The sequence below is a fragment of the Aythya marila genome (assembly GCF_965140915.1).
Source record: "Aythya marila genome assembly, chromosome: 25".
Classification (NCBI taxonomy): Eukaryota; Metazoa; Chordata; class Aves; order Anseriformes; family Anatidae; genus Aythya; species Aythya marila.
This window is the reverse complement of record NC_139066.1, coordinates 4,441,505-4,454,291: the sequence shown is the minus strand read 5'-3', so window position 1 is coordinate 4,454,291 and position 12,787 is coordinate 4,441,505. Positions and strand designations below refer to the sequence as shown.

Genomic DNA, 12,787 nt, shown 5'->3' with positions numbered 1-12,787 from the left:
AGGGAGAAAGAAAGGGGAGGGAGGGAGGAGGAGGGGGGCGGGGCCGCGCACGCTACGCGCTGACGTCACGGCGCCGCGGGGGCCGCCGGGAGTTGTAGTCCGTCCCGTGGTGCCCCGCGCCTGCCCCAAGATGGCGGACCGGCGGCGGCAGCGCGCCTCGCAGGACAGCGAGGACGACTCGGACTCGGCCGCCTCCGACAGCGCCGATTCCGCCGCCAGCGCCGCCCGCTCCCGCTCCCGGTCCCGTTCCGGATCCGGTTCCCGTTCCCGTTCCCCTTCGGCCTCCCCGCGGCCTCCTCACCGCCAACCCCGGGGAGCCGCCGGGGCCCCTCAGCGCCGGGCCGCGGGGTCGTGGGGCCGAGAGCGCCGCTGGGGGGGCGGCCAAAAGCGAGCCGCAGTCCGAGTGTGTGAGTGGGGGGCACCGGGGGGGGCCGGGGGGTACCGGGGGGGGGGGGCACTGGCCATGGGTGAGGCGACCCCGGGGGTCCTGGAGGGGATGGGGGGCACGGGGGGGGTCCCCGGGGGGTGTTGGGGGGGGGCTGAGGAGGGTCTGGGGGGACCTGGGGGGGTCTGGGGGGGCCGGGTGGTGCTGGGGGGGGGCTTGGTTATGGGTGAGGTCCCCCCGGGGGTCCCGGAGGGGATGGGGGGCTCGGGGGGGGGTCTGGTTCTGGGGTAAAGGCACCGGAGGGGGGCCCTGGGGGTTGTTGGGGGGGGTCTGAGGAGGGTCTGAGGGAACCGGGGGGGTCTGGGGGGGTTGGGTGGTGCTGGGGGGGTGTTGGTAATGGGTATGGCCCCCCCCCGGGGGTACCGGGGGGGGCTGGTTCTGGGATAGGGATGCTGGGGGGGCTGGGAGGGGGTTGGGGGGGGCTGTGGGGGCTTGGGGTGGTGCTGGTGGGGGGCGTTGGTCATGGGTAAGGCGCCCCCGGGGGGGGACAGGGGGACCAGGGGGGGCTCTTTGGGGTCTGAGGGTATTGGGGAGGGGTCTGGGGGTGTTGGGGGGGACTTATTCAGGGCTGGGGGCGCCCAGGTATATTGGCAGGGACTGGGGAGGGGGCCCAGGTGCCCCTGGGGGGTCGGGGGCAGCGGGGGGAGCCGGGCTGTGGCCCCCACTGAGGGCGGGGGGCACCCCCTGTACCCCGGGACCCCTCAGGATCGGGGTCGCTGCCCCCTCAGGCCCCTTCCCTGCCTCATGGCCGGGCGTTGGGGCTGTTAAAGGGGGGGCGTTGGGGCCGTTAAAGGGGGGCGTTGGAAGCCTGCTGCGCCCCCCCAGCCCCCTGCTGGGTGCCGTTCCTCCTGGCATTTTGAGCTCCTCCCAGCTCCCAGCCCGTTTCTGCCCCTAGTTTGGGTTTTCGGGGTTCTCTCCTTCCCCGCCGCCTGCTTTTATTTTGGGTTTCGGTTCCCTCACAGCTCCCGCGCTCTCCTCTGCTTTTTTCTCTCCAAACTTTCCCCTCACCCTGGTTGGTTTTGGGGCGCAGGTTTTCATTTCTGCCCCGTCTGCCTGAGCTCGGTCCTGCCCGGCATCTGCTCGGGCTCCTTTTTTTTTTTTTGTTTTTATTCCCGGGCTCCTTCTTTGAGCACTCCTCGCGTCCATCCCCAGCGAGCAGCCAGGCTGCGAGGTGCCGGGCGGGGAAACCTTTCCCATCCCTGTCCCTCTGTCCCCTCGGGACCCCCCCCTGGCAGCTGCCCCATTTCAGGCTCCTTTATTTAACCACGCTCCCTCTGCGGATCCCGCTCTAGAAGCATCCTCAGGCAGGGCGCTGGGAGCCCTCAACCTGATTTTTTTTGTGTTTTTGGTTGTTAAAGCCAAATTTCTGAGGGCGGCTGGGGCCAGGCCGTGCCGTGGCAGCGTTTGGGGTCACTGCACACCACGGGGTTCAGCTGCCACCCCCACCCCCACACTAACACAACCTTTCTGTCCCTTTTTCCTCCAGGAAAGCGAGGACGGCATCGAAGGAGATGGTGAGTAACCACTCCCCGCGGGTGCTTTCTGCGTGCACCGAGGTAAAAACGGGAGAAAACACCATTTCCAGCCGCCCTGCAGTTGTCCTGAATCTCACCTCGTGACAGCACGCAAACGCTGGGCTGCAGGGACCCCGCTCCTGGGGCTCGCCCTCGCTTCCCCCCCAGCCCTGGAAGGAATTCCTTGGTGCTGGGGCAGCCCAGAGCGGAGCCGTGCCCGGGTTCCTGCCCTGACACCCGGCTCCTTTCTCTCCCCTGCAGCCGTGCTCTCGGATTACGAAAGCGCAGAGGACTCGGAGGTAAGAGGAGTCCCCGTCCTGCTGCGCCCCGTGTCCTTTCACCACAAAACTCGCTTCGTGCCCCTCTTTCTCTCCCACTGAAGTTTGGAGGCAGCCACACTGTGGAAAAGGGCATTTTTCGGGTCTGATTCCCCTTTTTTCCCAGCGCTTCTGTCCTGTGGGGCTGTTGCTTCGGCCGGCCCCGTGTGGCAAAATAACGCCCGGCTCCTCGGGCAGCCAGACAGCAGGATTAGCCGTGGCTGAGGAGGGCGTGGAAGGGGGCGTAGGAGGGTGGTTGCGTTGTAATTAGCTGAAATTAAACTCTAACTACCGGCTTGGCCGCGTCCCAAGCGGCAGCCCTGTTTTCTCTGCGAGGCCCCGGGGGTAATTCGTGCACCCCGCGAGCTCCGGTCGCTCCGTGCTCACTTGGTGCTGAGAAAACTGCCCTCGTGTCTGCTGCGACCCGGGGCCTGAGCCAAGGAGGCAGCCCCGGCTCAAAAACCCTGAAGGAAAGGATTTCCTGAAGAAAACCCTGCTCTCGAGAGGGATTTTTTAGGGGTCTTTAAAAAACTTAAAGTTTAAAAACCTGCAGCCCGAGGCAGGTGAAAGGGGAGCTCTGTGGGCTGCGCGGTGCCGAATCGACCGGCAGCTCCTCCTGCCCCATTTCCAGCACCCCCCTGGTGCAGGGACAGCCCCGTCCTCATCTTTTCCAGCCCCCCCCCGAGCCTGGAAGCGGCGCCGAGGGCTCGGTGCTGCCAGGCAGAGCCCTCCCGGCGCCGGGGGCGTGAGCAGCGGCCGCGTTGCATCACCGGCGTGCCGGGATGACTCCGCTCCTGCGCCTAAAAATAATGCCACTACCACGGCCCGGGCTTCCCCAGCGTAAACAAAGGCAGCAGTTGACGTGCAAACACGCCAAAGAGCCCAACAGAGCAGGCTTTTTTTTTTTTGTTAATCGCGCCGCCCAGCTATTTTTAGCCTCCAGCCTGCGGGGTGAAGCGAGGTCACGCTCCTGCCGCCGTGGCGCTCGCCGTGAGTCAGCGCCGGGGCTCCGGGGAAGTTTTGGGAGCCCGGCGGTGCCCGGAGCATGGCTCTGGGTGTGGGAACAGAGGGACGCTTGCAGGAGCCCTTTATTTTCAGCCAGGCCGGGCTCTGTGGTGGCTGCACTCTGGGAAGCTTGGCTCTTGGAGCTGGTGGCGCTGGGGGGAGATCTCCGGTGTCGTTTTGCTGGTTTTTCGTGGAATTGTAGGGATGGGGAGGGCTTGGGGCGAGTCCTCTGCTGCGAAAGTCAGAGCTCTAAAAAGGAGAAGAGGGATCTAGCTCCGGGTTTGGGATTTTTATGGGAAATGGGTGAGGGGGCTGCTGCTTGAGGCGCACGTCTGAGTAAGCGGGGCTCTTTCAGGCAGAGGAGGAGGATTACAGCGAGGAAGAGAGCGCCAAAGTGGAATTGAAGCAGGGGAGCAACGATTCCTGCGAGTCCGCGGCGAAAGCAGAGAAAGGGGACGAGAAACCCGAGGCCAAAGGGGCCGTGACCGGCGAGAGGCAAAGCGGGGACGGGCAGGTGGGTGGCAGCCACGCTCTCTCTGCTCCGGGGGGGGAGGTTTCTCATAGAGGGACTGCTGCAGTGTTAAGAGCTGCCTGGTTTTGACAGGAGAGCACCGAGCCCGTGGAGAATAAAGTTGGGAAAAAAGCCCCCAAGCACCTGGACGATGACGAGGACCGCAAGAACCCGGCTTACATCCCGCGGAAAGGGCTCTTCTTCGAGCACGACCTGCGAGGGCAGACGCAGGAGGAGGAGGTCAGGTACGTGAGGATCCCCCCGGGGCTCCTGGCAGAGGGTGAGCGTCGCTCTCGAGCCAGCACTTGGAGCTCCCCGAGCTCCGGCCCGGTTGCCTGCTGCGTCCTGCCAGGACTTCTGGGGTCTTTGTGGTGAAAAAGGAGGGAACTGGGCATAGAAAAAACAAACAAACAAACAAGGAGAGCTTCTTGCTAGCAAGCAGGGGCCCTGCTGCTGTGTGGAAGTGGTGGGCAGATCAGCAGCTGGGCAGGGAGGGAGCAGAGATGAATTTTCCTGCTCCAGAAGCGCTCGGTGTCTGTGCTCGGTGCTGGCTGAGGCTGCCACGGCCCCGTGGCTCTGCCCCGACCTCTGTCCCCTCCCCGTGGCACCGTTCAGGCCCAAAGGGAGGCAACGGAAGCTGTGGAAGGACGAGGGCCGCTGGGAACACGACAAATTCCGGGAGGACGAGCAGGCCCCCAAAACCAGGCAGGAGCTGATCGCGCTCTACGGCTACGACATCAGGTCGGCTCACAACCCCGACGACATCAAACCCAGGAGGATGCGCAAACCCAGGTGGGCAGCGGGGACAAACCTGAGCCCGGCTCGTCCCCCGAGGGACTCCTCGGCCCTCGTGGGGGGCCACCGGGCCGGTGCTCGGGAGGAGAAACTCTTTTTGGCCCCAGGCTTTGACCTTTTGCTCCTGGGTGTTGGGGTTGCTGCATCTCGGAGAGGGCTTCCCCGGCGCCGCAGCCCCCCGAGGTTTGTTTGCAGCCCCTTTGTGGTATTTTTTTCCCCCCCCCCCAGGTTTGGGAGCCCTCCCCAGAGAGACCCCAACTGGTCCGGCGAGAGGCCGAGCAAGCCCCCGAGGCACCAGGGCGCCGACGGCACCACGGCTCCCCCGCGCACCTTCACCAGCAGGAGCTCTGCGGGAACGGGGAGGATGCCCCCCCCCAGGAACTACCCGAGGATGGGGGGCTACAAAGAAACCCGGCCGGGCTACCGAGCCTCGGAGGGCAACGTGCCTCACCTCCCTCGGAACGGCGAGCAGACGAAGCAGGAGGCCGGCTACCGGGCGAAACGCTCCGAGCAGACCCCGCCGAGGGCCAAATCCCCGGAGCTGGAAGCAGCCCACGGCCACGGCAGCCCCGGGAAGGAGGAGATCGCCCTGGAAAACCGCCCCCCCAGCGCCGACGCCGCTCAGCCACCTCCGGACAGACCCGTCGAGAAGAAATCTTACTCCCGGGCGAGGAGGACCAGAGCCAAAGCTGGCGACGCGGGGAAGTCGGCGGATGAAGCCCCCGCTGCCGAAGGGCTGACCCCCGCGGCCCCAAAACCTGCGCAAGCCGAGGCGTCCCCCCCGCCGGCCAAAAACAGCAGCTGGGAGTCGCCGGTGGAATCCAGCATGGATGGACTGGAGCAGGAGCTGACCCAAATGAACCTCGCCGAGCAGAGCTGGGCTCCGGGGCAGTCGCAGTTCATCCAGCCCCGGGAGCTGAGGGGTAAGTGGGTGTCACCTCGGGGGTGTCACCTCGGGGGTGTCACCTCGCCAGGTCCCTGCTGCAGCCCCCCCATCGCTGGCCGAGCCGAGCTGTGGCGGTCCAGCCTCGGTTTTGGGGGGTGGTGGGGATTCAGAGGGTGGAGAAAACGCAGCAGAATGGTTAAAGGGGACGAAACACAGCAAAAAAAGGGAAATATTCAACATTTTGGTGTAGGTAAACCGAGTGTGGGTGTCAGAGCAGATCCTTTCCCCTTCTCTGCCCCTCTTCGTGTTGAGAACGGGGAAGGTTCATGCAGGTGAAGGCCTCCGGGGATGGGCAGCAGGAACTTTGCACGGGGTGAGTCCCGGGGAGGCGTGCTGCCACGGCAGCTGGAGCTCAGCAGATAAGGAGAGCTGGGCCCCGCTCCCGGGAGCTCAATTATTCCTTGTCCTCACCCCCATGGCCTTTCTGCTCGGGGCAGGGGGGGAGCTTTCCCGTGGTTATCAGCCCGAGGACTCGCTGGGCTCTGGGCTGGCTTCCTCGCATCGTGGTTTGGGTGCAGATGAATTCGTGGTCGGGAAGCGGGGCAGAGCCACAGCTGCGTGGCTGCCTTCATCCCCGCGAGAGGTTGTCGGGGTGTAATTAGCTCGGCGCAGAGCTGAAGTCTGTGCTGGGGAGAAGTCAGAGTCCTTCCCGAGGGGGAAGAAAACTGGAGCAAGGAGAAGGAAGGCTGCCCGCTTTCATAAACCCTCTCTGGAGGGTCGGGTTTGGGAAACCAGGAGCCTCCTCGCGCTGCTGCGCCGGGTGAAAGCTTGGTGTGAGCAGAGCCTCGCTCGTGGTCACAGGCGAGAGCGGGCAGGGTTTGAATGCACCAGCAGAGGGTTCAAAACCGCGGTGATTCACGGCTGAGGTTATACGGGGCTCGGGGTTTGATGCTTAAAAGGAAAGAATCTGAACAACTTCACCCTGAGGCAGCCCAGGGGGGCAGGCGGAGGCCGGTGGAGCCCCAGACCTGGGGCCGTCTGCTCCTGGCGGGCAGGAGGAGGTGTTTGTCACCCTGCTGTCCCCTCGCAGAGGTGGGAGTGGATTTGGGGAGGTGTTTGGCTCCTTGAGCCGGCCGTTGGGTTCTTGTGGTTGGCTTCCACTCCCCTGGGGGTGCCCACAACCAGCCTGAGGCCGCGGCGTTGCGCCTGCACCGTAAATCTGCTGTGGGAACTGAAAGAGCACGTGATAAAAGAGATCGGGCCCTGTGGAGGGCTTGAAGTGTTTTCGGTGCCCCGTTTGGGTTCATGTTTCTGCTCGGAATTGATCCTCGTCCGGCAGGAGCAGCTCAGAGCCCAGGCTCCAAGCTCAGGAGTTTTTCGGGAAGATTGAAGGCATCGAGCAGCGGGGGGGGGATCGTGCAGCGACACAGCAGCTCCCGATTTGTGCTGAACCACTGAAAATTGCAAAGAGATGAAAGTTGGTGTGGGGTTGGCGTGGGGTTTTCCACCGTGCAGGCGGAGCTGCGTCTCCGTGCCGCGCGGCGACAGCCAGGTTGACGAAACGCAGCCCAAAGCACCCCATAATAACCAGCTGTTTGTTTGTTTTTTGTTTTTTTTTTTTTCCCCCGCAGGCATTCCCAACCATATGCACGTGGGAACGGGGCCGCCGCCTCAGTTTAACAGGATGGAGGAAATGGTGAGGCTGCGGAGGAAACGGGACCCCAGCCTGGGGAAGGGGGGAAGCCGAACGCTCCTGGGGATCCGGGCTGCAAAAATCGGAGCCCATCCGGGGCTCCTCGCCCTTTCCCTTTTACCTCTGCTCACTTTTAGCTGCGTGACCCCGAGAGGAGGGCAGGGGGTGGGGGAATGGGGTCGGTGCTGCCCCGTTGGGGGGGTTTCCTGCCCCCCACCCTGACCGTGCTTTGTCTCTTGCAGGCGGTGCAGGGCGGCCGCGTCAAGCGCTACTCCTCGCAGCGGCAGAGAGCGCCGGTGCCGGAGCCTGCCCCCCCCATGCACATCAGCATCATGGAAGGGCACTACTACGACCCACGTGAGTGTTCCCCCCGCGCTCTGCACGCTCAGAAAGCAGCAGCTGGGGCAGGAGGCCCTGCTCCCTCAGGGCTGCCCCGTTGGGCAGAGCAGGGGCTTGGTTTTCCCTTCGTAAATAGCGTGACAGCTTCGTCTCCTGCAGTGGTTAAAAAAAAAAAAAAAAAAAGAGCAGGGGTTGTGTCTTCCCTTTGCAAACAGCATCGCTGCTTCGCCTCCTGCAGTAACTAAAAAAAAAGAGCAGGGGTTTTGTCTCCTCTCCGTAAATAGTGTCACTGCTTCGCCTCCTGCGGTAACCAAAAGGCTGCTCCGAGCCTCCCCGTGCTGTGCTCAGACCCAGGGAAGCTGCCGCTGCCTTCCCACCCCGTGCAAGGGCTCTCTAGGACACTGCCGTGCTCCGCGAGAGCCAGGAGCTAAAATTAATTTGAAACCAGAGCAGGGTTCCTGCCGGGGAGCGGCAGGGAGGATTACGGAACAGGAGCGAGGATGGGTTTGGAATTTACTCCACCGTTTGGAGGAGAAATTCCCCCGGCGTTGTGCTGCTTTGTGAAGGGAACGGGAAGCTCTTGGGCTGGCAGCACGGAGCATCTGCGAGCCTGGTAGGCTGCGTGTGCTGTTCCTGGGGGGGGGGGAGTGGAGCTCGCAGCACTGCATTCGAGCGTTTTGGAGCTGTCGACGGCTTGGATCCGCAGCGCGATCTGCTGCAGTGGAAGAAAAGCTGCTGGAGCTTTTTGCTCAGGCGCCTCTCTCTGTCTTGCAGTACAATTCCAGGGACCAATCTACACCCACAGCGAGAACCCGGCCCCGCTGCCGCCCCAGGGGATGATTGTGCAGCCAGAAATGCATCTCCCTCATCCAGGTGAGGATCCTGCTCCTGGCAGGGCGCGGGGCAGCGGGTGTTCCTGCTGCTCCTCACACCGACCTTGCCGCTGTGCCTGTGCTGGGGGCGCAGATAAACCTTCTTCACACAGCCTCGGGCACTGGGGGAATCCAAATTCCCTCTTTTACGACACGGGAGAGAGCTCGTGCAGCGAGGCCGAGTCAGTGCCCATCTCTGGGGAGGATGAAGAGGGGTTTTTGGCCCTCGCAGGCAGCGCGGGGCCGAGATCCCCTGCGCGTTTTTGGCAGCCTCCCCTGGATGGCTGCAGGCTGCGTGCACGCAGCCTCCTGGCCCGGTCTCCTCCTCGCCAGCGGGGCGCGTGGCTGTGCCAGCTGCCGGGCCAGGCTGGCTCCTCGCTCCCTGCTGCTTGCGAATGAGAAGAAAAAAGCAGAACGGGGGGAGAGAGCTGTCGGGGTGGGGAGTTGCCCATTTTGCCTGCGGAGCCGTTTCCTGCCCTGGATGTGCCGCGTGGTGGGGCCGCGTCCGCTTCCTGCGAGCCGGGAGCGGGGAGGCGGCTGGGCTGGGTGCTGGGGGGCAGCTTCCCTTTTCCCTCCCCAGCTCAGGAGCCTGAGGTTGGAGGCTGGGAGGCTGCAGGAAGAGCCTCTGAGCACGGCGCTTCCCCTCCCTGCTTGCAGCACGGCCGGCGCAGCCCTGCTGCCCTCCGCTGGCCTCCTGGGCAGCCCCGGCCCTCGTCACGACGTGCTGGCTTCATTCAAATCACCACGTTTCGCTTATTTTTGTGTCCCATCCCCCCCCCCCTCCAGGTTTACACCCCCACCAGACGCCAGCCCCGATGGCAAACCCCGGCCTTTACCCTCCGCCGGTCTCCATGCCTCCGGGCCAGCCCCCGCCGCAGCAGCTGCTTGCACCGACTTACTTCTCCCCGCCTGGAGTCATGAATTTTGGGAACCCCGGCTACCCCTACCCCCCAGGAGCGCTGCCCCCGCCGCCCCCTCCTCACCTCTATTCCAACACGCAGGTAAGCTGGCTGTGCCGCGTCCTCCCCGAGCAGCAGCAGCACGCCGGGCGGGATGCTGCGTTGCCTGGGGACGTTCTGAGCCCACCCGGGAGAGATTTGGGGTCTAAATTATGAAATTGGGTGATTCTAGAATCGACATCTTCCCCTTCACAACGGGGAGCCAGCCCACGGGCAGGAGGTGGGCTGTTATTTTCCCTCCCGGTCCCTGCTGAGCCAAGGACACCTTGAGAATTGCTCTGCTCGCCCTTTGTGTTTGAGGCAGGAGCTGGAAGCTGCCCGGTGCTGTGCTTTGGTGCTGAGCAGGACAACCCCGGGCGTGAGCACCCCACGCTTGACAGCTTCCTACCTCTGCCTCCACACGAGGAGAGGAGGGGAGAGGGCACCCTGCGAGGAGGCGAGGTGGCCGTGGGGGAGCGGCACACGGCTGACACGCAGTGGCGAGCTGGAGACATGCACACTCCTCCAGCTCAGCGCCCTTCCTGACCTCCCCTGGCCCCACTCACGCAGGGAATCAGCCCGCTTTTGGGGCACATCCCAAACCCTCGTGGGCTGGAGGAGATCTCGGTGGTGGCGGTGGTTGTGGTGGAGTCATTCCCTGCCTGCTCCGCACGCAAACACCAACACACAAATCTCTGCGGGGCGAGGGAAACCCGTTTGCCACGCGCTCAGCCCGCTGCAGCCCTGCACCTCCCCGTGCTCAGCACCGCATCCTCCCAACCCTCCCGTGTGCTGCGGTGGCCTTGGTGCCCTCGCAGGGGGTGAGGAGCATCGTGCCTGCCCCCCCCCCAGCTCGCTGATCCCACTCTCTGGGGCTCGCAGGCGCAGTCCCAGGTGTACGGCGGGGTCACGTACTACAACACTGTCCAGCAGCAAGTGCAGCCCAAACCTTCCCCGCCACGAAGGACGTCCCAGCCCGTCACCATCAAGCCGCCGCCTCCCGAGGTACCGTCCCCTCCGCCTGTCCCCTCGGCCTGAGTCCACGCGGGGCTGTCCCGTCCCCATGGGGGTGTGTGCGGTGCTGCCGGCTCCCTCGCCCATCCAAAAAAAAAAAAAAACAAAAACAAACAAACAAAAAAATCTGTTGTTTCCAAGGAAATCGTAAACTGTCTTAATTTCTGACGTGTCCCAAACCTCAGCTTCTCGTTGCAGGTGGTAAGCAGGGCTCCAGTTAATTTCTAAATACTTTAAATCTAAACCCACGTAAAAAAGTAAGTCCGAAGTTGACTCTCGTTTCCTTTTTCTTTTTGGTGAGGGTAGGAAATAAAAACACTTGACTAGGGATTAAAATCCAGTCGTAAGCCAGGAGGCAGCGGCTCCTCTGGAAGGATGAATGCCCGGTGCCTCGCCGGGCAGGCTTGGGGTTGGACCTGACGATCTCTTGAGGTTCCTTCCGACCCCTAAAATTCTGTGATTCTGGGATTTCCCTGCGCCGGGCTCCGTTTCCTTCTGGCAGCGCCGCCACCCGTGCGTGTGCCACGTGTGCAAGTGCCACGTGTGTGCTTTTTTTCCTCTTCCACGCCTCGCCAAGCACTCGGGAGTGATCCTGAGTCACGGCGAGGCCAGGCATGAGCCGGGTGCCGGTGGCTGCTCCGTCCCTCGGCCGCCTCCGAGCAGGGCGGAGCCGCTTCGCCCCTTTTTTTTTTATTATTATTTTTTTCATTGTTTTCCCATCTGGGAGCAGCAGCTCTCGTAAATCCGCCCTGAGCTCATCCCGGCGAGGTGCCCTTTGAAAGGCCTTGAGGTGGAAGGAGGGCTCCACCCCGAGCACGAAGGCTGAAGGCAGCTGGATTCCCCAGAGCAAGGCGCAGGAGTCGCCGCGGGGTGGGAGGGCGGCGCTGGCTTTCCGGCGCCCGCTTTCAGAGGGTGCTCGCTGGCAGCACCCTCCCCGGCGTTGCGTGGAGCCGGGGGGGCGGCCTCACACCCCCCCCCCCCCGCTGCCTCTCTGCTTCCCCAGCAGGACAGCAAAAGTGAAAAATCAAAGGAGAGGAGCACCACGTAGGGACGCGGCCGCGGAAATCCCGACGCCGGACCCGGCACCTCGGCGAGGAGGAAGCTCCGTCCCGCGGGAGGCTCCTTCCCCGTGCGGAGGTTCGGCGGCGCGATGAAATCAGCTGCGCCGTCTGCTGCTCAGGGCCTCCAGGCACCTTCCCTCCCCGGTTTTACCGGTGCCCTCCCGAAATCCATCTCTCACCCGCTGCTCCTCGGCCCCTCCTTTCCCCCCCCCCCCCCCCCACTTCCCTGGGGCGCCGAGGTCACCGCCGTGCCAGCCGCCGGGCTCGCGACTTCTCTCTTTTAGTAAACCTCTGCCCTTTGCCCCTTTTTTTTTTTTTTTTTTTTTGAAGATGTTCAACTCAACTGCTTGGTCGTGGTCTCTGTTTTTTATTTAAGAAATGAACCGGCTCCTGCAGTAAAGCTGCTTTTTCTTTCTTTTGGGGATCCGACTCGCCCCGACGGCCCCCCCCGCAGCCCCGCGCCGACAGCTGAGAAGCGAATCCTTGGTTTAAATTCCCTCTTGAAATTAGCAGGTTTATTTCTGCCCTTGTTTGAGGGGACGGAGGGGCAGCTGGCTGTCAGGAACGCGCCGGCCACTTCATTCAGCAGCTCCTCCTGCTGCTTTTTGCCAACCAAACCCTCTGGGGGATCCGCGTGCGGCTTTCGGTCCGCGTGCGCTCGGCTCCCCGTCAGGTGGGGAACCCCCGAGCGCGCACGGGGAGCTTTCACCCAGCCCCCCCCCAAAGCTCAGGGAAGTCACGGGGGGAGGATTTTGGGCGCCGAGGCACCTCCAGGAGTGCCGGAGCAGCCCCGCCAGCAGCCAAACCAGCTCGGCAGGGCGGGCAGAGGAGCTGCTTCGCTCCCAGCGCTTGGGTGGTGCTGCTGGGGCAGCTCGGGCGCTGTTGCAACCCGCCCCGACGCACCCGGCGTGGGCTCGGCCCTGCTCCTGCCATCACCGGGGCTGCTGTGCCCCCCCCCCTCAACCCGGGACCCCTCCCCCCCCCAGCATCCTTCCAAGGGTTCCATCTGCTGGGAGCAGCAGCTCCAGCTCCAGCTCCGCTCCTTCCCCCCCCCCGCTGCAGCTTCCACGTCCCCACCTGCGGCGAGGGAGGGTTCCCCCCCCCACCCCCCCCCCCGCACCCACCTTTTGGGGCTGGGACCCCCTGTGCGCCCCCCTCCCCAGCAGAAATCGCCTCCTTTGCTTGTTCATAGGAACCCGTTTTGGGGAGAAACAGCTTGTTTTTCAGATTTTTTCCTCCCCCCCCCCCCCCCCGTGCTGAGGCCTGGGGCAGCTCCCACACCCCTCCCACCCCAGCACCCATGCAGGTGCCCCTTGGGTGCCCCCCCCCCACCTCCACCCCGGGCCCTTGGGTGCTGCTGGGGGGGCTCCAGGAGGCTGGGGGGCTGCGGGGCCAGA

At 64.0% G+C, this 12,787-nt stretch overlaps 1 protein-coding gene across 1 annotated transcript; it reads left to right on the top strand.

The window, feature by feature from the left end:
• Positions 1–129: 129 nt before the first annotated feature.
• Positions 130–11,706, top strand: CASC3 (CASC3 exon junction complex subunit). Its single transcript, XM_082779331.1, is given in 15 exon segments — positions 130–328; positions 330–407; positions 1,932–1,959; positions 2,221–2,258; positions 3,637–3,795; positions 3,886–4,037; positions 4,408–4,584; positions 4,816–5,510; positions 7,105–7,169; positions 7,409–7,523; positions 8,280–8,378; positions 9,164–9,378; positions 10,198–10,320; positions 10,515–10,530; positions 11,336–11,706. Coding segments are annotated over 15 exon segments (2,172 nt in total). The 5' UTR covers position 130; the 3' UTR covers positions 11,350–11,706.
• Positions 11,707–12,787: the final 1,081 nt, after the last annotated feature.